Below are 27,380 nucleotides of genomic sequence, written 5' to 3'. Positions count from 1 at the left end.
TTGTGGTGATCAAAATGTATCAAATGGGTGAATAATTTGTAGTGGAATTAATTTATTTTGATTACTGAAGATTTTGTAAGTTTAAACTGAAGTTTTATTTTGAATTGATATAAAATCTAACATTGGCTAAAATCATTTAAAATCTTATAAGACATGATTAATGCTTGATCTGAAAATGCAAAATGTATTAAAATCTCATTTTGGTGCTCTGCCTATCAAAGCTTGAAGGATGGAACAGACCTGCCAATCAAATGTGAGATCTCTCCTCTTGTGTCTTATGGTGGTGAGGTAAGAGGCATAAAGGCATATTTTAATCTGAATATCAATCTCAAGAGTATTTTTTTTTTTATCTAATATATGGTTTAGGTGCAAGAACAAAAAACAAAAAACATTTTAGGCCTCGTACTCTACTTGCTAGTTCCTATTTCAAAGAACTAATAGCCTCTCTTGTTTCCGGGGTTGGAGCATCTTGTGAATGGACAAGCTTTCCAGCCCACTCTGCTCATCGATGAGAACAGTGTCCACAAGCTTGTGAAGAACGGCCTGTGAACCTTGAGCCAGCTGCAGCATTGAAACCAGAATGAAGACTCTTTATCATTTTCATCTCACTTCCTGCCAGGGTGGAGGAAACCGTGAAATTCTTGTGCAATAAAATGAAGGAAGGGTGCCAGAAGGCCAATCATAATCAAATAATTTTATAATCAAACTATTTATTTTGCGAAGACTTATTTTTATATCAATGTGCAGTGCTTTTTTTTTTTTTGGAATTGGAACCTATGAATTTAACTGTCTAATTTATATATAAATGTATCAAATAATACACAGTGCTGTAGATTGCATGAATGGACACTGCTAAGATTTTAGGCATTCCTGCTTAATTTGTTCCACTCTCTGAAAACGTAGATACATGTAAAACAAAGTATGGTCTTCTCTATGGATGTCTGTTTTTGACAGGTATGTTTTTCGTCGAGAAAAAGTGAGTGAGAATGTGACATTGCATCAGACTTTCCAGCACAGGGTTTAAAGGAGAGGTTCTGATTGGTTGGAATCTGTTGCTGCCACTTACAGTGCTTTAGAAAGTGTGCACTTTGAGACACATTCTCTCTCTTTTACACTCTTCCTATCTCACTTTTCCGATTAGCCTTTGTCTGCACCATTTATGTTAGTTTGTTTGTGCACATCCATGTATAAAATAATTTATCTGAATGAATGATTGATTTGTTTGTTTACCTTAATTTTTGTATACTATTCTCAGTAACCATTTATAGGAATTCTTTTACTTACATTTGCACAAGATGCATGGAAATCAGAGAATTACATTACATATAATTTGAAATTTGAGAAAATTGCTGCAATTCATGGATTCACATTAAAGCAAAGACAAATGCTTCCTGGTTCCAAGCATGATTAGTATAAACAGGCACCTTTTCAAAATTATTTTTTAAGCATGGTATTTTTTTCTTCCTATTCGGGTAAACTGAAAACATTTTCTCAGAATTCTTGGATTTGAGTTGCCTTCAGTTGGCAATGAAAATATCAGTTCCTGACACTTAATTTGGTTCTCCGGGAATTCAGAGATGTTTTCAAAAAAAAGAAAAAAGAAAACGCTGAATAGAGAAATGTTTTTAAACATTTTAAAGTGTATCTGTTTACACTTCTCACGTGGTTGAATCTGGGGAGTTTTTGTCTCATTGCTATAATGAAAAATGGATAGAAACATGCCTTAACCTAAGTCCATCAATCTAAATCCCTGTATAAACATCCCACAAAGCTTGGAAATTAGAGAATAATTTCTTGAAAATGAATGTGAAGTGTTGGAACCATGAGGATGTATTTAATGGAAGTTTTAAAACTAGGTTGCTTGCACAAATGTTGATTGTTCAAGATCAAATATAGACAATCGACAAGCTGGATTTTTTTTTTTTATGTTGTTACTTTTGTGCACTTGAGGAAGGTACATAAATCCAGGCAGATGATTTGTGCAAATAATGTACTGTCTGTGGCTTTGAATAATGACAAGTAGCTCAGGGGCCATTCTTTAGGCTTTTATTTATGGTAATCTATTTGATACTTAGTGGAAATCAAATTACGCAGTGTACAGATTTGTGTTTCTTCAAATCAGTGGAGAAATTTTAAATTTTTATTGCTTGCTTTTTCTCCTAGACCAATAGTTCTGTATCGTTTTACCATCTATAAATTATTATTGAATATATAAATTATTATTGAATATCCTGTCCCTAGCCAAAGCTAATGGTGAAAAAAATAAAAAGAAATAGTGAAAAAAAGTTGGGACTGCTTTTCTCATCTTGCAGAATGATTTTCCTCTAAAGTGACGGAGGAGGGATTTAAAGGGGAAGGCAAACTAAATTCAGAGATCTCACTAAGAAAAATTTAAGTTATATTGATGAACAATTCCAGAGTTACAACCAGATCTATCTGTGGTATCAGGTCCCACCCTACCTACCCATACATTTCCAGGAATTAATACTTTTATAAGCAGGATATAGGACAATAAATGCAAAGAAACGTAAATGGGGAAAGGAAAATTTACTGTGTCTTCAATACATTTGAAATGACTAGTGAGAGCTGACATATATGGCAAAGGATAATAACATATGCACATAAAACACTTAAAACATTCTGAAAGATGGTATAAACATTCTAAATGCTGCTGGAATATATATACAAAAAAATAATTTTCAAGAAAATTTTCTCTGATTGGCCACAGGAGTCTGACTTAATTGAAACCTTCTGTATGGCACGAAGAATTCTGGGACTTTGGCATTTTCCCAAGAATCCTCAGAATGTTAGTTTTTTGCCTCTCTCTCTCTCTCTCTCGCTCTCTCGCTCTTTTTTTTCCCCTCATCCAGTGGTGTCTTACATCAGCTTACCGTGCCTGAGTGTGAGATCTGAAAGAGAACTTCGGAGAGAAAGAAAAGGTCTTGTTTTTGTCCTCCTGGTTAGACATACATTATTTGGAATTAATAAATCTTTGGACAAATGGTTTGAAAACAGCAACCCAAGCAGTAAGTTTGCATACTGTATCTTTTCTTTGTTTTCTTTTCTTTTTTTATTTTTAAAGAAAGTTTGATAATTCCCTCTGTTGGATTCAAGGGAATAAGTATATGAATGATTGTGATGGTTTTAAGATGATTGAATGTGTATTAGTGCTGTTCCGTTGGCTTTTTGTTAAACCTTGCACTGGACAGCCACTGTTTGCATGGCAGACTAAAATAGCGGATAGCAGAGCGGCTTGATCCAGTGAACTTTGGCAAACCAGCTGTTCTGAATTGACTTTTTTTACAAGGTAGCCATTGTATGTTCTGGCTTGTTAAATTTCACGCAAGTTTACTCAAAGTACTTGATTTTGCTTGGATATTGTGCATTATTGTATAATGTAATATGTCTTCCTCGTGTTGCCTTCCTTTACTATGCAATGCAGCCTTGTACAATTATAAATGTGCCCCTTTTATAGTTGACAAATTATGGATACAATATTTGTATTATAAAACATATCTAGCCTATAAGTTAACATGAGGATGCTATTTCCTAATAATGAGCTTGAATGGTGGCTGTGAAACACACACACACACAATGAAAGTACAGTGGCTTAAATATTTGTAAAAAGTATTTGGAAAGTTGAGCCTCGCATAAAAAAAATATAATATTTGTAATATACCTTTTAAGCAAAGCAGTTCACAAAATTTAAATTGCTGATAAAACAAAATTATGCAAAGTATATTGACTTTTTTTCAAAGTTAGTATAATCATCATAAATTAGAAAGTTTGGTGTTCTTGTTACAGTATACATTTAAGTACTGAGTAATATTAATTAAATACATGTACTTAGGGTTAGGATTACTTTGGGTTATGATTAGGGTTACTTGCATGTGATTATGCATAATTAATTGTTATTATAATAGTAAGTACATGTAACGGGTAAGAAGGACACCTTAAAATAAAGTGTTACCAGAAGTTGCACCTGCTGTTACTTGTTAGGACCACCTGTGTGAACTTGTGGTGAACAGACTTCATATATCCTTTAAAAATCACTTTGAGACAGATTGGTTTATGACAAGCTCATTTGTTTATAACTTGTTTTGACATTTTTAAAAGTGATTTAAATGTCCAAATTCACTGTTAAACTCAACCTGGTTTGTGTAGGACATGGTTCATGACCTCACTACCGGCATTACACAGTGATGAGCTTTCCAAGACATCGACATATGATTCATTTGAATTACGTATGGTCAGTTTTTTATACATCCTTAAATTTATTCTAAACATTTAAGAATCCAGAGCTTTACATTTTATGCATTTAGCAGACGCTTTTATCCAAAGGGACTTACAGTGCATTCAGGCTGTACATTTTTATTTTTATTTTCTTCTCTTTTTTTTTACCAGTATGTGTGTTCCCTGGGAATTCAACCCATGACCTTTTGTGCTGCTTACTCAATAATCTACCACTGAGCCACAGGAAACATTTGAAGTAATATTATTTTAAAACATATATGTATTTCCAGTATGTGATTAAACTACTTGCCAAAAGGGTGGATGAAGATTTCCAAGCCTGAAAATGAATTTATGTGTAATTCATGTGTAGTTTAGCTTAGTGCTCACAGATCTTTTGGGTGCAAGGAGGTTAAGGAGTAATAGAAATCCAGCATTACAATATATTCAATATCTTTTAAACCACTTATCAGAGACCCCTGGTACATATTGCATAACACTGAATAGCGCATTTTAAGCCAGTCCCATAGTAATGCGTATAGTACCATATTAATGCATTTAAATGTTTTTGTGACAATTACATTGCAAAGATATCAATACTAATAATTATTATTGAGTTTAATATGGGACCGTGAAACCATTAAACCATTCTTTTTAATTTTAGATTTGGTTGCAGGTAATTTAATACCCTATTTCTTAAAGAAAATATCAGAAAATACCTAACTTTTCTTACTGTTACGTCGATGGAAGAATAGTTAACAGAAAATGTTTGTGTCCATATACCTTATACTATATTTGTTCTCCCACCTTAACCCGAATTAGGCTGGATATACAAAGGGGAAAAAAATTGTATGCATTTTTGCATATAAAGAAAACATATTTTTAGGAGCAAACAACTTTTTTAAGCACTCAGATCTGCTCTTTTGGAAATATGTTGCATTGACGTTTCAGGAAGAAAGCACCCACTGCTTGCATTGATTCTTGTATGATTCATGCAACACTTTGTAAACTGACTGTTGCTTTTCAGAAAGAAAATGGAAAAGGTATTTTCCACTGGCGAAGTTGTTTGGTGTAATTTAAGTCTGAAAGCTCAGGAGAGAGTATATGTTACATTCCAGTGTTTTTTATTTATTTATTTTTTTGTGCAGGTGCACAGATGACGTTCACCAGAACTATGACCATTTGGACCATATAGCTTTACACCATAAATAGCAGTCTAAAAAATTTAACCTGATCTTCAACTCTTAAGAAATGTAACTGCTGACTACTTACTGCATTGTAAATTATTTGAAATTGTGTAACATCTTTTTTCATATACCTCCAGTAGCAAATTTTAATTTATACTGTTTGTGGCCCTTAATTGTTTTTATTTTTATTATTATTATCTTGCTCCATCGCTATTAAATTATGCTAACTGTAGAGTATATGACATCTTTGTTTAATAAGACAAAATGATATTTTTCAGTCACTTGTGCTGTCCTAAATAAGTTAAAGAAAAGTAGAAAACATTTACTCATCACAAAATGTCATGATTCTGTAACATGTGTCATTGCACTTGCGTCTGTTTTTGCTATCACCTGGCTCTAATTTAGCTGGAACTGCCATTTGATTTGGATTTATGCATTTCCATGCAAGTAAAATATCTGCAATGCTATGACTTTGCTTTAGGGAGGAATGAAAGAGGTTTCAAATGAAAAACACATGTTCTCTTCATACCTACATTTACAGGCCTGTGAATATCAGCCTGGCGAATAAGATCCATTCACTCCAGTAGTACGTGGTATGCCAAATAAAATGCACTATTGTAGTTGTGCTAATTTCAGATCTGAATTACATAAAGCCACACTCTTATCTTACTTACATTAAGCTCTCATGCACTGAAAAAAATGGTGGCGAAACAATTTTTGTTCAGAAATTGCTAGTAATTTCACAAACAACTGCAAGAAAGGCAAATGACACATTGAATTAAACATGAAATTCTGAAGTAGAAAAACTGAAATAGTGTTTTGTTACAAAACATACTTCAATAATTTTGTTTTATTGATGACTTCAGAAAAAGAAAAGGAAAAAAAAAAACTTTTTACAGTGTAGAAATGTTTTGAGGAAGTTAGTGTCATCTAATCCTGAAGTTCCACAAATGCTTACATCTCCAAACTGTGCAGGATATTGAAAAACATGATTGTGAAGATCACACTGTCATCATTTTTGAAGTATATGATCAAATCTTGACAGTTAATTGCAGTGAGCAGTGAAGGGAGGCTCTGAAGCATAACCAAAAGTGCATATAGTTGTCTTGAAAGGTGCCATTTGAAGAGCCCTTCACTGTCATTTTCTGGTTATTTGGTTGGTTAAGTGATGATCCCAGATCTTGGAAAGCTCTCACTTACGGGGCCACAAATTGAAACCAGATTTTGACACTGATGTGCAATGAGATTTAATTGAGGCCTTTAGATAATGTATGACCTATCGGTCCTTCAATCTATATGAAGCTGTCATTAGCTTATCTGCTGAATTCTGTAATGAGAGACTGGTTAGAGTTAGGATTTGTGTATGATCAGAACAAAGTTATTAGGGAAAGTAATAATTTAGTTAAAACCTGCATAAACTGTTTTATTATAAATTTTTGTTAAAAATCTCAGATTTTTTGTAAAAAAAAAAAGCATAAAATTTAAATAATATATTTAGCTAATAGCTAATATCATATAATATTCTATACTACATAATTATTTTAATGATTTAAAAATAGTACTTAAAAATTGTGTAACTTCATTTTAAAATGATATAATAGTAGACTATTCTATAATACAAAAATATAAATTAATATGTAATTATTTATTGACAAGATTTTGACACTGATGTGTGATATTTAATTATGGTCATAAGATATAACCTATCTGTCTTCCAATCTGAAGTGGCCATTTAGCTTATCTATATTCTATAATGACAGAATGGTTAAAATTAGAGTTAAGGGTTGTTTATGTCTAGAACAAAGATTATATGGAGATTATTAATTTAGTTAAACTTGCATGAAATTTTATTTTAAATGATCACTAAAACCACTCATTTTTTGTTAAAAAAAAAAAGTATAGTACAGCTTCAATCATATAATATCTAATTATTTTAATGACTTAACCTGATCTTAACACTGATGTGTTATGATATTTAATTAAGACCTAAAGATATGATCTATCTGTCTTCTAATCTGAAGTTGTCACTAAGCTTCTCTGCTATATTCTATAATGAGAGACTGGTTAAAGTTAGAGTTCGTATTTGTTTGTCTAGAACAAATCTTATATGGAGACTAATAAGTTAGTTAAACCTACAGTACATGAACTTTCATTGTTAGTATAGCTTCAATTTAATATAATATGCTGTAAAATAAAAATAAAATAATATAAATATTTTAATGACTTTGTAATAAAAGCATTATATCAAATTTCAGTGCATTAATATTGGTACTACTGTATATGCATCCTTTTCTGTCTGTGTCCATCCCGAAAAAGGCTGACCCCTGCTTTAAACATCAGTAGCATTCATGGCTCAAGCGTCCTCGATGTGGCACTGGAAAAAGTGCAGAAAGATAAAAGCTTTGCATATAAAATGCAATTTACTCTTTAATGCTGTGGTTTTCACAGCACATTAAGAAAATGCTTACCTGTAAAATCTATCATTCATCCCAAATGTTAATTTAACTGTAAAAATTGACTACTTTCTGCATAAATACTCATTGAGACAGCTATGAGCCCCACTATGCATTTGAATTCAAAGAGCACACTGTGTCCTCATTGCAAAATCACTGACACTATTTCCTGATATGGGCCTCATGCTGTTTATGAGGTAACCAGGCTCTGTGCTAGGCTACACTTTTACTTTAAAAGCAATCTTCACCTACTGCATGTGAATCATGTTGACTAAAGCGGCTAGAAGATAAAGTGTAATGTGTAATTGACTCTTTTTGCCAGGTTGCACTGAAGAGCCAGTATTGTGGTTAGGAATCAGCTAAATCCTACAATACTTACACTTAGAGGTCTCACGAGGGCCACGACTTTTGTGTACACTATTGGCTTTCTGTACTATCAAGTGTTGTGTTTAATAAGTTCCTTTGAATCGCTAATGGTTTCGCTTTAAATACTGTTATCAGATAAAAAAAAATAATAATAAAATAGTGTTTTAGTGTGATTTTCTGAAATGATATTTTCTCAGTAATGGTATTCTGGCATGTTGCTGAGAGTCTTTTTATGGTTAGAATCTCTAGGGTAATTGCTCATTGGGAAAAACTGATTTCCCACCACAAAACTTCTATTAGATCAAACACGTTACTTTTTTTTCCTTTGTAAGTTTTGCTTACTCTGGTTAATTGCCCCAATGGGAATTATACTTGTCAGAAGAAGCTTCCTTTTTATATACTTTACTATTTATCTGCTAAATTAACTTGGAATAAATATTTATAATGGCAGCTCTTATTGCTCTTTGCAAATCCCACCAAATTAGTTCATTCATTCAGTTTTTTCTTTTTTTTTTTTTTTTTTTTTTTGGACTTTAATTAATCATCTAGTTAAAAACGAATGAAATGCTCTTGTGAGACTGTTATATTTTATTTTAAGTTGTACATTATTTAAATTTTTCCCGTTCAACCATTATGAGTGAAATTTCAGATAACTGTTATTAGTTTACACTTATGCATATGTCAGACACTTTTAAAGTGACTTACAGTACATGTAAATATACATTTTTTGAGTCCATGCATTCCTTGGGATTTGATCTATGACCTTTTAATTTCATAACAACATTCTATTCCAGCTATTCTATTGTAATATGCATACTAATGTGTCAAATATAAGCTTAGATATTTAATTGATTTAATCAGCATCTTAAATTCAACAGAACTTAATTGTTCCAGTAACACTTTACAATAAAGTCTCATTTGTTAACACTAGTTAATGCATTAAGTAACATGTATTAAAATTTAGTAATATATTTAATATAATATTAATATTAACTTAATATTTACTATATGTATGTTAATATAAGTACATTTGTTCATTGTTTGTTCAGAGTTCATTAATTAATGTTAAGTAATGCAATTTTTTATTTAAAAAATGATTAGTTAATATAGAAATTAACATGCTGTAGAAGTATTGTCCATTGTTAGTTCACTTATGTTGTAACATTATTGTAAAGTGTTAGCAAGTTTCCATTAATAAACACTGTGTTAGCAGTACAAAAAGTTCATCTAAGATGGCAGAAGGGTTTTGTTTTCCTCCAGAATTTCATGTGGAATATTCTTCTAATTAAGCCTATAAAACAAATATACTAGGACTGGGAAAAAAATCATGATGGATCTTCTTTGTGTTGATGTGGCAGATGCACTTTCACAGTGAAGCAGAGGTTAGATCATGTGGGAGATTTAAATCCTGCGTCCTGATTCCATTCAACTTTTCTAAGGCTTATGCTTCTAAGGGCAGGTAGATTGTTATTGGTCCAAACCCTTTCAGGGAGACTCCCAGACTCTCAGATGGCAGTCTTGGCCTAATGGTTAGAGAATCGGACTTGTAACCCAAAGGTTGCGAGTTCGAGTCTCATGTTCGGCAGGTATTGTTGGTGGGGGGCATGAATAACCAGCGCTCTCTTCCACCCTCAATACCACGACTGAGGGGAGATCCTTGAGCAAGGCACCGAACCCCCAACTGCTCCCGGGCGCCGCAGCACATCCGTGCGGTGTGTTCTGTGTGTGTGCAGCACATGGCTGCCCACTCCTCTGGGTGTGTGTTCACTACTGTGTGTGTGCACTTGGAAGGGTTAAATGCAGAGCACAAATTCCGAGTATGGGTCACCATACTTGGCCACACATCACTTCACTTTCTTGTAAGAAACTTTTCTTAGATCGATGTTGAAAACAGTTGTGCTGCTTAATATTTTTGTAAGAAGCATGTTTTTCAGGATTTGTCTATGAAAAGAAAGTTCAAAAAGAACACCATTTATTTAAAATAAACTTTGTTTTTGTAAGAATGTAATAGTCTTTAAAAAAGTAGTGTGTGTGTGTGTGTGTGTGTGTGTGTGTGTGTGTGTGTGTGTGTGTGTGTTCCTTATGCTAAGTGACTACTTTTACTTTTAATGCAGACTATATAAGTAATAATGTCTTCTTTGAAGCGTATGAAGCATGGCAAATGATTTAGAAAGCTGCAGCATGAGCTTTCCTTTATAATTCCTTCGAGCCACTGGTAAAATGATTTGAAACATTCCAAAGTGCTTGGGCAAAAAAAATGAGAAACAACAATCACTAAATAAAAATAACCAGCCATTCCTGAAAGAAAGAAATAAAAAATAAATCCATCCATATTCAGAAGTGGTCGTCTACTTTGTCTTCTCAAGTTATGTGATTAGGTCATGACAGCTTCATAATGCAGTAAACCATAGCATTTAGAGACAAATCTCTTATTACTTTCCCCGTTGTGCCCTGTCTGCCTATGTCCCCTTGAATTATTTTCATCTGCCTCCTTGCAGAATCGCTCCGTGTGAGCACCATGACTCGTGACATTTGAGGAATGGCTTCGTAGGGCTGGTACCAACAGCAGGCCCTTTAATCATATATTATGCTGTAAATGTGTGGAGCAGATATGAGTGCATCAGAGGCAACTTCCAGTAACTTCATATGTTGACTGCAGTCTCACTGTGACCTAGATCATCTGCTCTGTTCACACTTCGCCTGAAGTATGTTTTAGCTTGAAGGTCATAAACTGAGGGACCTGAACTACCAAGTGTTTCTGTGCAGTACCGCAATACTTGAGGGACCTTTTGAAATACCTTTGAAATCAATAAACTTCCAACATACACTGGAGGACAGAATGAAAAATGATTGTTGGACTTTTGTACGTAGACTATTAAGGTACTGAACACCTCCAATCAAAAGTTTGGAATAATTATGATTTTTGTAATGTTTTTGAAAGAAGTTTTATATGCCCAGCAAAGCTGCAGTAAAAGCATTGGAATATTATTAGAATTTAACATTTGAATATACCTGTTTTGTATTTTGATATATTTTCAAATAATTTATTCCTGTGATGGCAAAGCTAAATTCTCAGCAGCCATTACTTCAGTGTCAGTGTCACCTTCAGACATCATTCCAATATGCTGATTTGGTCCTCAGGAACCATTTCTGATTATTATCAATATTGAAATGATTATTATTATTGGTTTTAATGAAACTGCTTAATATTTGTGAAAGTCATGATAGTACATGGTAGCACTTTATTTTGGATACAAATGACACCTGAATGTCATTCATTATCAATATTTTCCAGCTTTACTGGACTGAACATGAACTTAAATTTAGCACCAACTAAAATTCTGAAATTCAATATACAATACAGTTTAAAAATAAATACAATAACATTATGCAGTTTAATATTGTATTTGCAGTGGCATGAACTGATGATATTCTGATATCTCTGAAATGGACTGTTAACAAAGTGTTAAAAGTGTTTAAAACTTGGGAATGTGACTTTGGGAAATGCTGGCAAAATAACACACCAAAGAATTCTCTCCCCACTGTGCCGTAACCCTGGTATGCACCGCTGCGAGTAATTGAGGGTCCTTGTAACCCGGGTCATGACTGCTCTTTTCCCTGTGTGTGGTATCCCCTCTGCTTGGGAGTTCACACAGAGGTTTGCAGAGTCACACGTGTTAATCAAACAGGGTTGTCCCTGGGGAGACAAAGCACATCTATGAGAGCTGACATGAAAAGGAAGAACTGAATTACCTGTTTTTCATTATTGAGCTCTCAAAGCCCTGCCCCTCTGACCGTTGGGCACTTCTTATATATATATATATATGTAAATAAATACAAATAAAAAAAGATATATATATATATATATATATATACACTCCTGAACAAAATCTTAAGACCAGGGGATGCATTGCAAGTTTTACATATTTCGCACTAGTGGGTCATAACCGGGTTGTAAGTGCTGCTTCAAAATGGCCAAAAGAAGAAACAGGAGCAAGAGACAAAAAATAGAGAGTAGGCAATTTATTGAAAACTGCATTTAAACTCAAACCAGGCTGTTCATCAGCTGATCAAAAGTTAAAGACCATAGCCCAAAAATAAACGCACAACAGAACTAAAAAGTGTCAAAAAAGGATTCAGTAGTGAGTAGCCCCACCGTTCTTGTTGATCACTTCAAACACTCGTTTCGGCATGCTTGATGTGACTGTTTCCAGGAGGCTGGTGGGAACGTTGCTCCATGTGGTGAAGATGGCTTCACGAAGGGCATCCACGGTCTGGAACTGACGTCCGTTTTTGTAAACTTCCCTTGCCATCCATCCCCAAATGTTCTCAATGGGATTTAGATCAGGGGAACACGCAGGATGGTCCAAAAAAGCAACGTTATTCTCCTGGAAGAAGTCCTTCGTCAGGCGGGCGTTGTGAATTGCAGCGTTGTCCTGTTGAAAGACCCAGTCATTACCGCACAGACGGGGGCCCTCGGTCAAGAGGGATGCCCGCTGCAACAAATCCACATAGCCAGTCGCCGTTTGACGCCCCTGCACAACCTGAAGCTCCATTTTCCCATTGAAGGAAAAAGCCCCCCAGATCATGATGGAGCCTCCTCCACTGTGCCGCGTAGAAAAAAACATCTCAGGTGGGATCTCCTTGTCATGCCATTAACGTTGGAAGCCATCAGGACCGTCCAGGTTAAATTTTTTCTCGTCAGAGAATAAAACTTTCTTCCACATTTCAATGTCCCATGTTTGGTGCTCCCTTGCAAATTCCAAACGGGCAAGTTTGTGTCGTGGGAGGAGACGTGGCCTTTGAAGACGTTTTTTTTGTTCTTGAAGCCCTTCTCTAGCAGATGACGTCTTATGGTTATTGGGCTGCAGTCAGCATCAGTAAGGGCCTTAATTTGGGTCGAGGATAGACCTGTGTCTTCACGGACAACCCGTCGGATCCTGCGGCTCAGTGCAGGTGAAATCTTTTTGGGTCTACCACTTGACTTTTTTTGTCCCATAACTCTCAGGATTTTTTAAGAAATGTAAAATGACTGTCTTACTGCGTCCATCCTCGGCAGCGATGGCGCGTTGCGAGAGGGCCTTGCTTGTGCAGCTCAACAATCCTGCCACGTTCAAAGAGAGAAAGCCTTTTTGCCTTTGCGATCAGGAGATCTTGACAGTATGACTGCTTGAAGAACAATGACATGAAAGCCATATTTTTGTGCAGATTTGACCTTTTTATGGCTATGGTCTTTAACTTTTGATGAGCTGATGAACAGCCTGTTTGAGTTTAAATGCAGTTTTCAATAAATTGCCTACTCTCTATTTTTTGTCTCTTGCTCCCTGTTTCTTCTTTTGGCATTTTGAAGCAGCACTTACAACCCGGGGTTATAATCCACTAGTGCGAAATGTGTAAAACTTGCAATGCATCCCCTGGTCTTAAGATTTTGTTCAGTAGTGTATATATATATATATATATATATATATATAAATTTTTTTTTTTACCCCATTTGTTTAATTTGTTTTTTTTTATTTATTTATTGTGTTTTATTTTATTGTTTTTGTTTTGTTGTGATCTGTTTTTTGTTTAATTAGATTTGATTGTTTTGTTTGTTTTAATTGTTTTGTGTTTTGTTTTGATTTGATTTTGGTTTTGTTTTGTTCAGAAGCTGTGTTTGACAGTGACTGCAATGTAAAAAAAAAAGTGGTTTAAGTTGTTAGGCATGATGCAGAGCCTACATATGCAAACACAGGGCAAAAATATTATGATTTCATTAACAATAATTCAGTCATTTTTCTACCAAACAATGTAGTTGTTCAGCAACAAGGGCAGCTCAGACAATCATAATGAAGGACCGAAACACTCCATTTTAGTGTGGCAGATATGCCCAAATACTCTGTAATATACATGAAGTACAAATGCTAGTGGTCGACCAAGGTCACGTTAAACTTTATTATCATATCCTAAGGGAGTTCCTCTGATTAGTGTGCCTTATTACCGTAGTGAATGTTCAAAGAGTGTGTTGTATGTTGAGTCCATGAGGCCTTTGATGGTCTTTTAAAACTTCTTTGAAATGTTCAAACTTAAATGAGGCAGAAGAGGCAGAAATCTGCCTGATGATCACACATGTTCATATAGGCCACTCCTACTTCAGTCCTGTGAGGAGAGTTTTGTTTGGCTGATGATGAAGACTTTTCCTTGGCTTTTTAAGGCATCCTGCAGAGATCCAAAGTCACACTTGTCCCTTTAAGCTGAACTTCTGTAGCTTTGATAAATGTGCATGCTGCTGTTTCAGTTATACAATGTACAAAACAAAGATTGGTTAGTGAAGACGTAGTTACTAAAAATGTAAATAAAAAAAAAAAAAAAAAAAATTGTCTTTCTTTTACAATTTAGCACTTTATGGTTTTACAAGATTGGTTGTAATTTGTAATAGACATGTAATTAGACATGTAAATAGAATGTCTATTATAATGAACAAATTTACTCTTTTCCATTCAATTACAATGAATCTGCAATATAGCCCACAAGTATGAACCATCTTATATATTGTATATCGCTTTGGATAAAAGCTTACTACATGCATAAACGTAATTTAGTTTTTGCGTCTCATATGAAACATGAAAACTCAGTCAATTGGGTTTTGAATGAATTGAGGGTGAGTTCATATGATGATATTTTTTAATCAATTATTCCTTTAATTTTTCATGTTACATAACCCGTCATGAATCATGTGTTGAGACATTTTCAAAGAGCCAGTACAGTCATGCACAGTCAAAGTGAGTAATCCTGCGCTTGTTTACAATCCAGCATGTCCGTCTCATTTTCTCCATTGTAATTAAAGCAAATTTAGTTTTAGTCTGCGGCATCTGTCTAAGGCTAAGTATAGTTTACTGAATGAAATTGGCATGCAAAATTGAGTTTTGTACAATATATCCTGACATTACAGACCCCTTATTATGTGTCGTAAGTAATTCTGTTGTTCACTGGTGCTTGAGAACATAAATGTGGTGTAATAATAACGTAGTAAGAAAGTACTATTTCATAGTATGATCAGTTAAGGTGTGTATGATATTTTGACTGAACTGGTTATTTGTATTGCCAATAACACTCTCTGAGGTAGCATCTTACCCACAGTCAGACACTCTACATCCCCTGCTAATTTCATTTTTATTTTTTTGGCCAGAAACCCTATACACAAATACAAATGCAGACATGAATTATCGGCCAATGTATTGCAAATGCATATCTCATTAAAATGAATTAAATATAAAAATTAAATTAATTAATTAATTAAAAATATGTAGCAAGAGCTTTTGTGTTCCTCTAAAAGTACCAAAACACATACTCAAGAAGGCAATAGATGCCAAATGCTATAATTCTGGTTGATGTTTAAAGCTGAGAATGTCATATGGTTATGAAATTATGCCATTCGTTTGTCTTACATTTGTGATGATTTGTGCCGCAAAAACTGGTTTGGTGTGCTGGTTTGGTGTTTGAGATATTAAACAATATTTTTTGACAGTGGGACGTCACTTTCTACCCCATGCTTCCCAAACTGCTCCAAATCGGCGCAGTTTGTTTGTGCTGGGTTTGTTTCGGTTTGTGCCATTAAAACAAACACTGTATCTATTTTCCTTCCGTAGATATAACCATAATAGTTTCGGGAGTTGTGACGTCACTCTCCAACCCAGTTCATCTAAATCGCACAAAACTGGTGTCATTCATTTGTGCTTGATTTGTGCCATTAAAATGAACATTGTATATATTTCCCCTTCTTAGCAATAGCAAAAATAATTTGGGGCAGTGATGTCAATCTCCACCCCATGCAGTCCAAATCTCTCTAAACCGGTGCCGTTCGTTAACTAAATTACTAACTACACTAGAGAAGGATAGCTAAGCTAAACCGAAAGATATCTTAGTTCAAGAAGCTAGTAATGCGAAAGGCTAACCTGATAAAAGTAGTCTGAGCTACATTTAAGCTATATTATCTATAAATATGAAATAAATAAAAGTGAACAAGTAGAAGGTCCCCTGCAAAAAAAAAGAAGAGCACATTAGTATAATTTTAAAATGAGTATATTCCAGAAATAATAATATTAATAAATATAATAAATACACTTTTATATTCATTATATTCAGTTTGCACTTATTTTATATTAAGTGCAAACTGAATATAACGTTTTAAGACATTTTTGCAATTAAATTAAAATGTGTTATATTTTAAATTATATTAAATGCAATTATAATTATAATCAAGTACTTGTGCTTTAGTTAGTCAACATATGAAAATGAATGTATTTTTAAAGCATAAGTAAAGATTACTAAAACATACTGATTTAAAACGCACTTAAAATATATATTTTTTAATTAATAGTTTAAGTATGTTAATAAATAGTCATGAACTTTTGCTCTCTTTAAATGCACTTAAGTGTATTTAAAGAGAGTAAACTGTTATTTCATTAATATTATATAATCAAAAATTGAGATTTAAAGTACACATTCGATACGATTAAGTTATTCACAAGGGTAGTCTGTAATTATAAATAAATAACTGTAATTTGGCCTTATGTTTATTAGAAATATTTTGATTCTACATCACATTCTATCCTTTTTATAGCATACTTTAAAGCTTCTGCATAACATATCAGTGTAAATATGAATCCTAAGATGTGCTGGCTAGTTTTATTGTGTGTCTGTGTTTGCTCAAAATTATATGTACAGAGCAGACTTTCATAAAGGCTCTGTTGACGGTCAGTACTTGAATTAAACCCAGAAAGCATGAATTTTCTCTTTGAACTCAGAGACTTTGTAAAGTTTTAAACTCTAGCCACAATGCCTCATGAAGTATTCCCAACAGTTTTTGTTGCTCTCACGTCAGTACAATGAATATATGGACGTTCCATTATGCTCTGCAGGCAATTATTGCATCTTTACTGACCAAATTAAAACCATCGCCTCAAAATAACAACCAACCTATTTTCCCATTAAACTTGAGTCGTGTCTTAATTCCTTTTCATAATGGGAGAATAAAAACTGAATGAAAGATGACCAACATTTGACATGCAGTTCTCATGATAACAGATTTACAAAATATTCAATTTATATGAGATTATTAGCTTTTTAAACACACATTTTTAAGGTGTGGGTAGTAGAGGTTATTTGGGCAGCGTGAGCATCTTGACGTTTCCAAACTTGAATGATTTACTTTCTTGTGTGGAACACAAAAGAAGATATTTTGAAGAATCTTTTTGTCAATACAATGACATTAATGGGGCCCAAAACATTATTGTGTCCTATTGGCTTTCACCGAATGAACCAAGACATTCTTCAAAATATTTTTTTTTGTTGTTGTTGTTGTTTAAAAAAAAATAATAAATGTATACAGATTCGAAACATCATGAATAAATATTGACTCTCTATTTAAGCCTGAGCTGAAACTTGCTCAAGGGTTATAGGAGTATAGTTGATTCCTCTTTTACTTGAGTTTTATTATAGAGTGTTTCTCAATCTCCAGGAATGAACGTCCCGTCTCCGCCTGAGATGAAGCAGCTTTGGAAGATGCTCTTTCCGCTCCTTATCCTGCTTTACCTATCGGGAGCTGTCAAGTCTCAAGTAAATCCAGGTATATATATATATTTTTTTTTTTTGGTTTGTTTGTTTGTTTATTTATTTATTTTTTCACTGTATAAAAATTTGATTAAATGACTCAAGCTGTAACTAAATTTGTTACATTTGGTCATTAAGCTGATAATTTTCTCCAAAGCAACTAGGGGTTTAATGGCTTACTCAGCAGCACAATAACAATAGCTTATGGGTTTCTGAGTTTAGTTTTTTTTAGCCCAAATCTTTATCTACTAGTCCACAATATTATATTAATTGCACAGCTACAGCGGTGTTGACATTGGTGACATAAGTTTGTTCAAAAATTCTTGTTTGAAAAGTTATGAGACAAGTCATGGAAATCAGTTATTGTGGTATCACTAACAGCATGTGGTCACAGTCTCCGATTTTATTGTCCATGAACTTTCGTTTTTCTAAAGGTCTGAATGCTGCAAGTTGCATTGTTATTTTTTGACTAGATTTGAAACTGGCAGCCTTGTAGTTGTGATCAATCAAAGTTTGAGGTCTGAATAAGCTCTGGGAGATGCCCAGATTCCATTCTGGTTCTCATGGCTTCTTCTCATTTATCTGTCTTTCAACTTTAGCTTTTTCTTTCTAGCATGGGTGGTTTGTGGGGAGGAAAGTGTGATGTCAATGTGAGGTTCAATTATATTTTACAAGGAAACCAGAAGCCAGCTCATGGTGAGCAGCCGTACAGTAGAGACTAAAGCATAAGTCTGGAAAGCAGCTAATACCACCATGGCTAGAGGCAGTTTCTTCTGGGATCCCCCAGGATGAAAACCACACTGTGCTCTTTTACTATATTGGGCTGAGTTCCTTTATGAAGCAGATGAATTTGATTACCCAAGGTGACATTGCTTCCTTCCACTGATCATGTGTCACAAATAAAAAATAAGAAATTCAATTTTGCATTAGGAAAATTAAGCCTTTTATTAGGACCATTCTGATTTTGATTTGTGACATTATTTCCATGACACTTTAAAAAAAAAAAAAAAAAAGGGTACAATGAATGCTGGAGAAGAGGAGGATCTAGGAGCAAGTGGTTTATTGAAGGTCCAAACGAAACAGAAAGGCACAAAAAACCAACTGCAAACACAGACTGACATAGTACAAGTCAAACACAAGGGCTATTTATACACAGGAGAACAGAGGGCTAACAAGCAACAGGTGAGACTGATTAATTGCCATGACAACTAACAAGGGTTACCAAGACAACAAACAAGGTGCAAACCCTAAAGCCACTAGAAGGCAAGCCTGCAACTTTTAGCCAAAAAAAGTTTAAAGGCTAATGCTAATGCTTCTGGTTTGCCAGCAAGTTGGAAAGGAGGTGTTTTTTTTTGAATGTATGTCAATCAAGGAGAGGCTTCACTACACTGAATAAACCGCTTTTTCGAGGAAACAGCTTATAATTTAATGAATCGACAACCTATCAGCTAATCTCCAACATGTTTAACAAAAAGCAATACTTTTGGAACTATTTTTAGAGTTTACACCAAAAAAAAAAAAAAATGCTGTTTTATAAGCGAAGTTACTGACTTTTTGCGACAGGTGGAGTTCTGTTTACGGCATTTCTGATTCATTCCTATGGTATCCATACACAGCTATTGAGTGTCGCACAACTCTGACTGAAATTCAATGACGTTAAGGCTGTAAGGTGATTGGTTATTAAGGCACATGTGATCCAAGTTGACCATTACGCTTTCTCCTATAGTAAGTAATACAGACCCTCTCATCTCCCTATGTAGGCCCTGTCCCAAATGGCACACTCCGGACTTGTGGACTTCCTCAGAGTCCACACTTTGGTGACGTCATGTAGTGCAGACCTATAGGGCCCTTGGCGTGAGTCCAAGAGGGCGCATTGAGAGGTATTTTTGGGACAGACTCGATTGTCACGCCAGAAAAAAACGGTCTGAATGTTTTTTGACAGGAGCTGCAGGTTCGGGGAATATGCTGCCTATGTTCCATTTGAACTAAGATTACAATTTTAACACATAATAAACATGCGTGTGAGTTTCAGATGAATTTACAGGTTTAAATATAAATGCTAGGTTTACATATGACTCAGTAAATCCCTGACATTCAGTTCGATTTATTTAATGAATCATAATGCGATCGTAGTATTATTCAACGCGCTATTATTATGTTTGAGATATCAACCACTGGTCGATGACCATAATGTTTGTATAAACTGTAGGTAGCAACTGGTAAAATGTTCACCTAGGTAATAAAAACCGTAATGATACCTACACTTAAATATTTTCTTCTCAGCCATGTCATCAATTGCTCTTGAGCGAAATCTCCTCCCATCCGTTGTCTGATTGGCATTTCGCAAGGATTCCTGGGAAGTTAAAGTGTGCGGAGCCTGCATCTATGCGGGCTTCATGGAAAACCGCTTCAAGGGTACAAAGGGAGCACTGCTGAGCACACTTCAGAGCATTAAAATGCTGAATGGCACAGCCTACGGACTTTTAGACTCTGCGAGCACGCGCAATTTAAGTCCACGAGACCGAAAGTCCACATGAAGTGCGCCATTTGGGACAGGGCAATTAAAACAATCTCTGAACACAAGGAACAATAAGGACAAGGAACACACTTCACAATAGAAGTCCAAAGGCAAGCACAAGGAATCTACATATGACAAAATGTTTGTGAGAAATGACAAGTTTCATTAACCCCCCCCCCCCCCCCCCCCATCCTTGCTTTGCTTTACAGTTTGGATCAATACACTAGAGTACTTTGAAACACTGCCTTAGCAATATATCATTTTTTACAGGCTGGTGGTTACAAAGGAAAGAACACCATGCTAAAGAAGTGGTGAAATGTAATGGGATAGAGTCCATCACTCAAACCTCATTGAACTGCATGTGAGCTCTGTGTGAGGATGTGACCTTGCTTTGAGTTTATTATTGAATGTAGCAGGAGCGCAAGCACGATTGTTTACAATGGATTCAACAATCAGACTGGAGTCTGTGGCTTATACATACCAGACATTTTGACAACAGGAAAGTATATTGAAACAGCTTCTATTTCTTTCTTCTTCTTCTTCTTCTTGCGTCAGAGGCTTTGTGGGGGGGTTTTTTGTGTGTTTTTTTTTTATGTTGTTCAGTAGCTCATATGTCACAGCAGCAGTCTTTCTCACATTTACATTTTTACCATTTTGGTATTCAAGTTGTTGACCTTAGTGTTATTAATGAGAGTGAGAAGTTAATGACAGTGTTTCAGATAAATTGTATAAATGGTCGCTTCCATAAAGGTGGTGAATTTCCATTCTTTCCAGGACAGAGATGCTGTAACCTCTTTAAATATCAGTTTTGCTCCTTCATATTTCCGCTGGAAAAAAAGCAGCATTTTTTTCCTACTTCTGGAAAAGTGTGTTGCCGAACTCAGTAGTTATGAGATCTACTCTGCCAACTTTCCTCTGTTTAAAATTCCCAAAGACTGTAGTTATACCATCCTACTCTCTTCTTTTTTCCACTTTTGAGTAATAGACTCTTACTTTTTTCTACTGCAAGTGCCTCTTCTAGCAGTTTACATGTGATTAAAAGTGTATGTACAGTATATTAGTATATATGTGTGCTTGCAAGGTTTTGGATCTTGACATGGTGGAACAAATGTGCCATTCACCAGGTTTAAAGATGGAAAAAACTGGTTGGCAGGAGGGGGAAATAAGCGCCACTCGGACCAATGAATTACTGCACAAGACCAGTTTGGCCCATAAGAGAGAAAGAGAGGAAACAGCAAAAGCAACAATTAACAAACAAAACATTTAAACAATCACTATACCACCTTTCTAAAGTGAGAGATATTTTTAGACTCAGGTACTGAATGTTTTCAGGGGTCGGCAACCTTTTCGGCATGACGTGCCATTTTTTATTTTTCTGGTTAACCACTGTGCCAACACCCCCCCTGTTTGTCAACAGTAAACCCCGCCTACTTTCATTTGATTGGCCATCTCAGTCATTTTGACCTTGACGAGCGCTGTTAGACCGCTGAGGCTTTGATCTGAAGCGCCAGTATGTGCAGCGGGGGCCCGCGTGCATTCGTAGACTAGCCCAAGTTAATTCTCACACTTTAATAGTATTTATAGCTCATAACAGGCTGTGTGACTATGAGAAGTTATTACTTCAAAATGTACGTCAGTATGCAGTTTTCCCTATTGCTCGCGTGGCCACGATTATCCCTCTGCGTGCCACTGTTGGCACGCGTGCCGTAGGTTGCCGACCCCTGCTCCATTTGATACTGAGGCTGTAACCATCCACTCTTGGAGAGTAGAAAAAAACAGAGCAAATACACAATGTGAATGTACAAACTCTCCACAGATCTCTTATGGGCCATATTTTCAGATCAGACCCTGTACATTCACTCAAGCACTTTGGTTCTGTACATTTTATTATATATATATATTATTTTACTACCCTTTTAATTATTTTTATAAGGTCAACATCAAATATGGGATTGGCTTTTTATTTTTATTTTATTTTTTTTGGCTTTGTGAGACCACAGTAGGCCTTGTGTCTGCAGCCAAACAGTCCTGGTTATTTGCAAGACATTTTATCTGTGGTGCTCTTGTGTCAGTTTTCTAACACTGCTTTGCCTGGATTCACGAAGCTATGAAAACTCTGCCCTGAATTACAAACTTACGTACATTTTCTCTTGTGTGTGAATATTGGAGCTGATGAATATTGTGATGAATATTAGAGTGAGACCTTTTATGTTGGTGTCCACATCAAATAAAATAAAACAAAGTGATTCTATATGTACAGAAAGCATATTAAATGCAAGTAAAGTGTCTAAAATATTTTAAATAATTTTTGTGAAAACAAAATGTTAAATTATGGGTCAAATAATGTTCCATCTTCAGTAAGCATAACAGATATATTTATGTAACAATGAACACTTACATACTTATTCTGACCTGTACTCAATAAAATATATAAAGGAATAAGTGATCATACTATACAATTTAATACAATTCAAACCTGGTGATTTGAAGGATAAGTTTTAAAAGATTTAAAATGACAGTTAATGACAATTTATTAGTATTTTGTATATAAACTATTGTTCCACAATAAAAAATTTTCAGTAAATCATGATCTGCTCAAAAAAAGTTAAACATGAAATTCAAATTTATGAAAAAAATTAAAGCTGCATTAAACTTTTATTGTTTGGATGCTCAAAAACCCCTATAGATAGATAGATAGATACTATTATAAATACTATATAGTATATATAAATACTATTATATATACAGTATATACTGCCATATATTTAATAGTTATTTAAAGAATGGTTTTAAAAAAATGAATGTTTTGTTTTTGATATTAGCTATACTAGTTATAGTTTATAAATATTTATCAAAATAAAAAGCAACATTTACTTACATATAATTATTATTTTACTTATATAACATTTCAAATAAAATTTTAATACATGAAAACTACTGTTTATTACTTTCATGTTAGCATTTAATTGCATAATTTGATATCGCCTGAAAAATCATTGTGAATATATTGTGAGTATTCAAAACATTGCCCAGTCTTGGAGCTTTTATAAATGTATTTGTCTATATTTAAGCATGAGTACATATGTGTGTTAAGGAAACAGCTAGTGAGAGAGAGTGAGTGAAGCAAAAGGAGGATGTCGTTTTATTACATCTGGAAGAGCTTTTTGTTGGGGGATTCAGCTCGTTTTGGATTATATCAGCTTGTCATTGCCAAAACCAAGCCTCTGAGGTTTCCCCCATCTTGACTTTTAAGCAAACATTTGGAGGAGAGACAGAAAAAAAATATGAAAAGAGAGACAAAAACTCCTTCACTATCCTTGCTATTGCTGGCAGGATCACAAAGGCTATTTTGTTGAAATGTAGGGGCCACTTGGAAAAGGAGTGTCCTTGTACACTCTTTTTTTTTTTTCATGTCCGGATATTCACAAGGACACTTAATATATTAAGATATTAAGAGAGTTTATATAAATATCCTCTCTTGTTCTGACAGTATTATGTGATATTACAATCAAAATATAAAATAATGTTTCTAAAATGTACTGTTCAATCATATATATATATATATATATATATATATATATATATATATATATATATATAGCAGGTGGTATGGTGTTATAAAGCCATATATTCTTCTGTGTACACAAGGGTTCTCAGAGACCCATCCTCTCTCAAAGGCCAAATTAATCAGTCAATTTTTGCCTGTTTGGAAATCAACTTAATTTATTCTTGTCCACCTTCTGATTTAAACTCTTTTTTTTTCAACAACCAAAATCATTACAACCACTGTTGCCAAGTACTGTAGATTCAAAAGATTACATTCAAGAAGTAAAATGAAAAATATAGCAATAAAAACAATATAGACATGTTTTAAATGCTGTTTTTAATGAAATTAACACAAATCAAAAGTTTAAGAATAATATATATTTTTTATCATTTCTAATTATGGTATATTATAATAAAAGAAAATATTTATCTGCACTTTTTTTTTTACTAAAACATCTTATACCTCAACCAAACCTATTGCAATTCAGTGTTGTGTATTTCTCTAATGGAATTATGAATCGATTTGTAATATGAAATATTATTTATAAAAGTCAGGTGCTAACAATTATTAAAATTTTAGTGTCTCTATTGTTCATGCAGACAAATAAGGGAAGCCACTGAAATGCATAGGAAATAGGAAAAAAATGTAATTAAATGTTAATATTAAGTATTGCATGCATGTTTATAAGTTACAGTGTTATTTGCAAATAAAAGTTGGTAGTCATATAAACACTAGCACTTTTTTTTTTTTAGGTGTGTGTCGGTCCCCATTGGGAATGTCCAGAGGCCAGATCTTAGATGAAGATATTTCAGCGTCCAGTCAGTGGTCTGATTCCACAGCAGCAAAATATGGCAGGTATGAGCACACACACACATACACACACACAGTATTTTCCAAGAGCTGTAGTGTGCAGGTTATCTTGGTGGGAGCAAACCACATCTGGGGAAATGCCTTACTAAAATGATGTAATTACGCTTCTTCCATATATTACTTCTGCATTTTCACTGATTCTAATGGTTCCCAGCACATTCTTCTTCACCAAAATGAACCATTTGAGACTAGTTTACAGACATTAATCAGGGTAGTGTCATATTAAATAAAGAAAAAAAAAAACTTTAGTAGACAAAAAGTCCATAAAACAGTTTTGAAAGCTGTAAGTTGTGAAAATTACAGCCTTGTTTTCGTCGATGTTAAATTCAATAGTCTATCCCGACTAAGGTCTGTGGTGCAGCCCAGAGGCAAGAGACCCAGAGCGATTACTATAAATGAAACGGGTGTTTGCGTATGTTTTATTCTGTTCTGAACTTTCTTTGTGTCTTAGGTTGGACTGTGAGGAAGGAGATGGTGCGTGGTGTCCTGAGATAGCAGGAGAACCTGAGAATATAAACGAGTTCCTGCAGATAGACCTTCGTTCTCTGCACTTCATCACTCTGGTGGGCACTCAGGGACGTCACGCGGGGGGCATTGGTAATGAATTTGCCCAGACATACAAGATCAAATACAGCCGTGATGGCAGCCGCTGGATCTCCTGGCGCAACAGGCAGGGCAAAGAGGTACACTCTGCAACATAGATGTCTGTGCTGTCATAGAGAACTCAATATTTGCTGCACGTGTCATCTTATTAAATTAATCAATTATTAATTATTGTTTTATTAGTAGTGAATTTAATGTAACAGTCATACATTACATGGTCACAAAAGTATGTGGACACTCCTCAACGTCTTTGACTATTTCACCTACACTCATTACTAACAGGTGCATAAAATCAAGTGTACACACATGCAATCTCTGTAGACAAACCTTTTCGGGATGGGATGTAACTTTCCTGTTCCAGCATGAGTGCCTCTGTGCATAGCGAAGTCCAGAAAAAATGGTTTACTGAATCTGGTGTGCAGATCTGAACTAAATTAAACATTTCTGGGATTAATTGGAAAACCAACTGCGAGCGAGACCCCATCATCTAACATCTGTGCCTGACTTCACTGACACTTATGTGTCTGAATGAGAGCAAATCCCAGCAAAGCTTTCCCAAAAGAGTTCCAGATTTGCAACTAGAGAGGACTAGATGCGAATGATTTTGAAATGAAATGCTAACTGTTCAAAAAGCAAAAGTGAGTTTGCAGTTTAGGTGTCCACATACTTTTGGCAGAGTGTATGTCACAAGTGTGGAAAATCTAAATGTAAGTTTGTTTGTTTTTTCTGTTGTGAAGGTCATTGAGGCAAACAGGAATGCCTATGACATTGTGTTGAAGGACTTGGAGCCACCCATTATTGCACGTTTCATCCGCTTCATGCCCGTCATTGATCACTCCATGAATGTTTGTATGCGTGTGGAACTGTACGGCTGTGAGTGGCTGGGTAAGTCTGGCTTCAGATATATTTCAGATATATTTTTTGTTTTGTAAAATGATAGTCAAAGGAAAATCAAATGTGTTCGGCCCCCAGTGTTCATCAAAATGTCTTCTTTGATGTTCCACAGAAGAAAGAAATTCATACAGGTTCTTTTTTGGATGAACTATCCCTTTAAGGATGCTGTTTAAATAAAGGCCAATGAAATCACATGACGCTATTTTCTGTCTTTTGTTGACATATTTCATAATGAAACCAGTAGGGCTGCCCTCAACTAAAGATTTTTCTAGTCGATTAGTAATCAACTTGCCACAGCACACTGGCAGAAGTAATGATAATGAATGCATCAGGGAAAAAACAGCAAGAAGACTGCCTTAACATTATAATAATTAATTGATAAACTCATGTTTCCTGTATTTTCGGCTGCAGTGGTGAAGTCGACGACACTGACATCTCCACAGCAGACATGCATGTTTCATACGGATTACATAATCTGAAAATTCTGTTACTTTTCCATTTGAATTGGTTCATTTAAAAGTAGACATTTCGCTTTCGATAGATTTATTTTTCATGTCTGTGAGGCAAGCACAGAGTTTTCGTTACTTTTTTTTGACATGCTCAAGTTCACAGAGACCTAGACGGCAGAAAGTGCACCCTGTTTGCTTTCATTATTTTACAAAAGCACAACGTTTTGTTGTTATTGTTTGTGCACACAAATAAAAGTAAATAGCACAAATTGTTCTAGGTTAATGTTAAAGTGAGTGGCCATGTAATGTAGCTACTACTTACATGCTTCCGATGATAGGCCACATTTGAGGTCGATAAACGAAACAAACATTTGGATGTCCGATGTACTGTAATTACCATAATAATCTGTCCGTCACTGACTGACCACCATTTCTTGTGGATTTTTTTTTTCGGAGATTAATAAAATTTTGATCAACTAAGCCTCTGCTCATTGACTAACGGTTAGTTGACTATTAGGGGGCAGCCCTAGAAACCAGAAATCTCAGTGGTGCAACATGAGAAATAATTTTTTTGTCCATTTTCCCATAGGAGAACAACTGTAAATTTTACATTTTGAATCTGCTAAAAATGAATTGAGTCAGTGTGTTTGAGAACACTAGCATGTAGATGCC

At 34.8% G+C, this 27,380-nt stretch overlaps 2 protein-coding genes across 7 annotated transcripts in view; both read left to right on the top strand.

Annotated features, from left to right (window-relative positions):
* The window catches only part of LOC109091041 (UDP-N-acetylhexosamine pyrophosphorylase-like), a 13,440-nt gene extending 12,230 nt beyond the window's left edge, over positions 1 to 1,210 (top strand). For both annotated transcript variants that reach the window (XM_042758458.1, XM_042758456.1), the window contains 2 exons: positions 222 to 287; positions 456 to 1,210. In XM_042758458.1, coding sequence (XP_042614392.1) covers positions 222 to 287; positions 456 to 549 — 160 coding nt within the window. In that variant the 3' untranslated portion in view covers positions 550 to 1,210. The remainder of the gene's footprint in view (positions 1 to 221; positions 288 to 455) is intronic.
* Positions 1,211 to 1,755: 545 nt separating this feature from the next.
* Positions 1,756 to 27,380, top strand: part of LOC109091394 (discoidin domain-containing receptor 2-like) — a 37,698-nt gene continuing 12,073 nt past the window's right edge. For 4 of the 5 annotated variants that reach the window (XM_042758454.1, XM_042758452.1, XM_042758453.1 and 1 more), the window contains exons 1-5: positions 1,756 to 3,026; positions 17,736 to 17,843; positions 24,645 to 24,747; positions 25,214 to 25,445; positions 26,103 to 26,250. In XM_042758454.1, coding sequence (XP_042614388.1) covers positions 2,666 to 3,026; positions 17,736 to 17,843; positions 24,645 to 24,747; positions 25,214 to 25,445; positions 26,103 to 26,250 — 952 coding nt within the window. In that variant the 5' untranslated portion in view covers positions 1,756 to 2,665. The remainder of the gene's footprint in view (positions 3,027 to 17,735; positions 17,844 to 24,644; positions 24,748 to 25,213; positions 25,446 to 26,102; positions 26,251 to 27,380) is intronic. The other variant, XM_042758455.1, reaches the window with a different exon arrangement.

The sequence above is a fragment of the Cyprinus carpio genome, chromosome A6 (genome assembly GCF_018340385.1).
Source record: "Cyprinus carpio isolate SPL01 chromosome A6, ASM1834038v1, whole genome shotgun sequence".
Classification (NCBI taxonomy): domain Eukaryota; kingdom Metazoa; phylum Chordata; class Actinopteri; order Cypriniformes; family Cyprinidae; genus Cyprinus; species Cyprinus carpio.
This window is presented reverse-complemented; position numbering and strand designations above follow the sequence as displayed.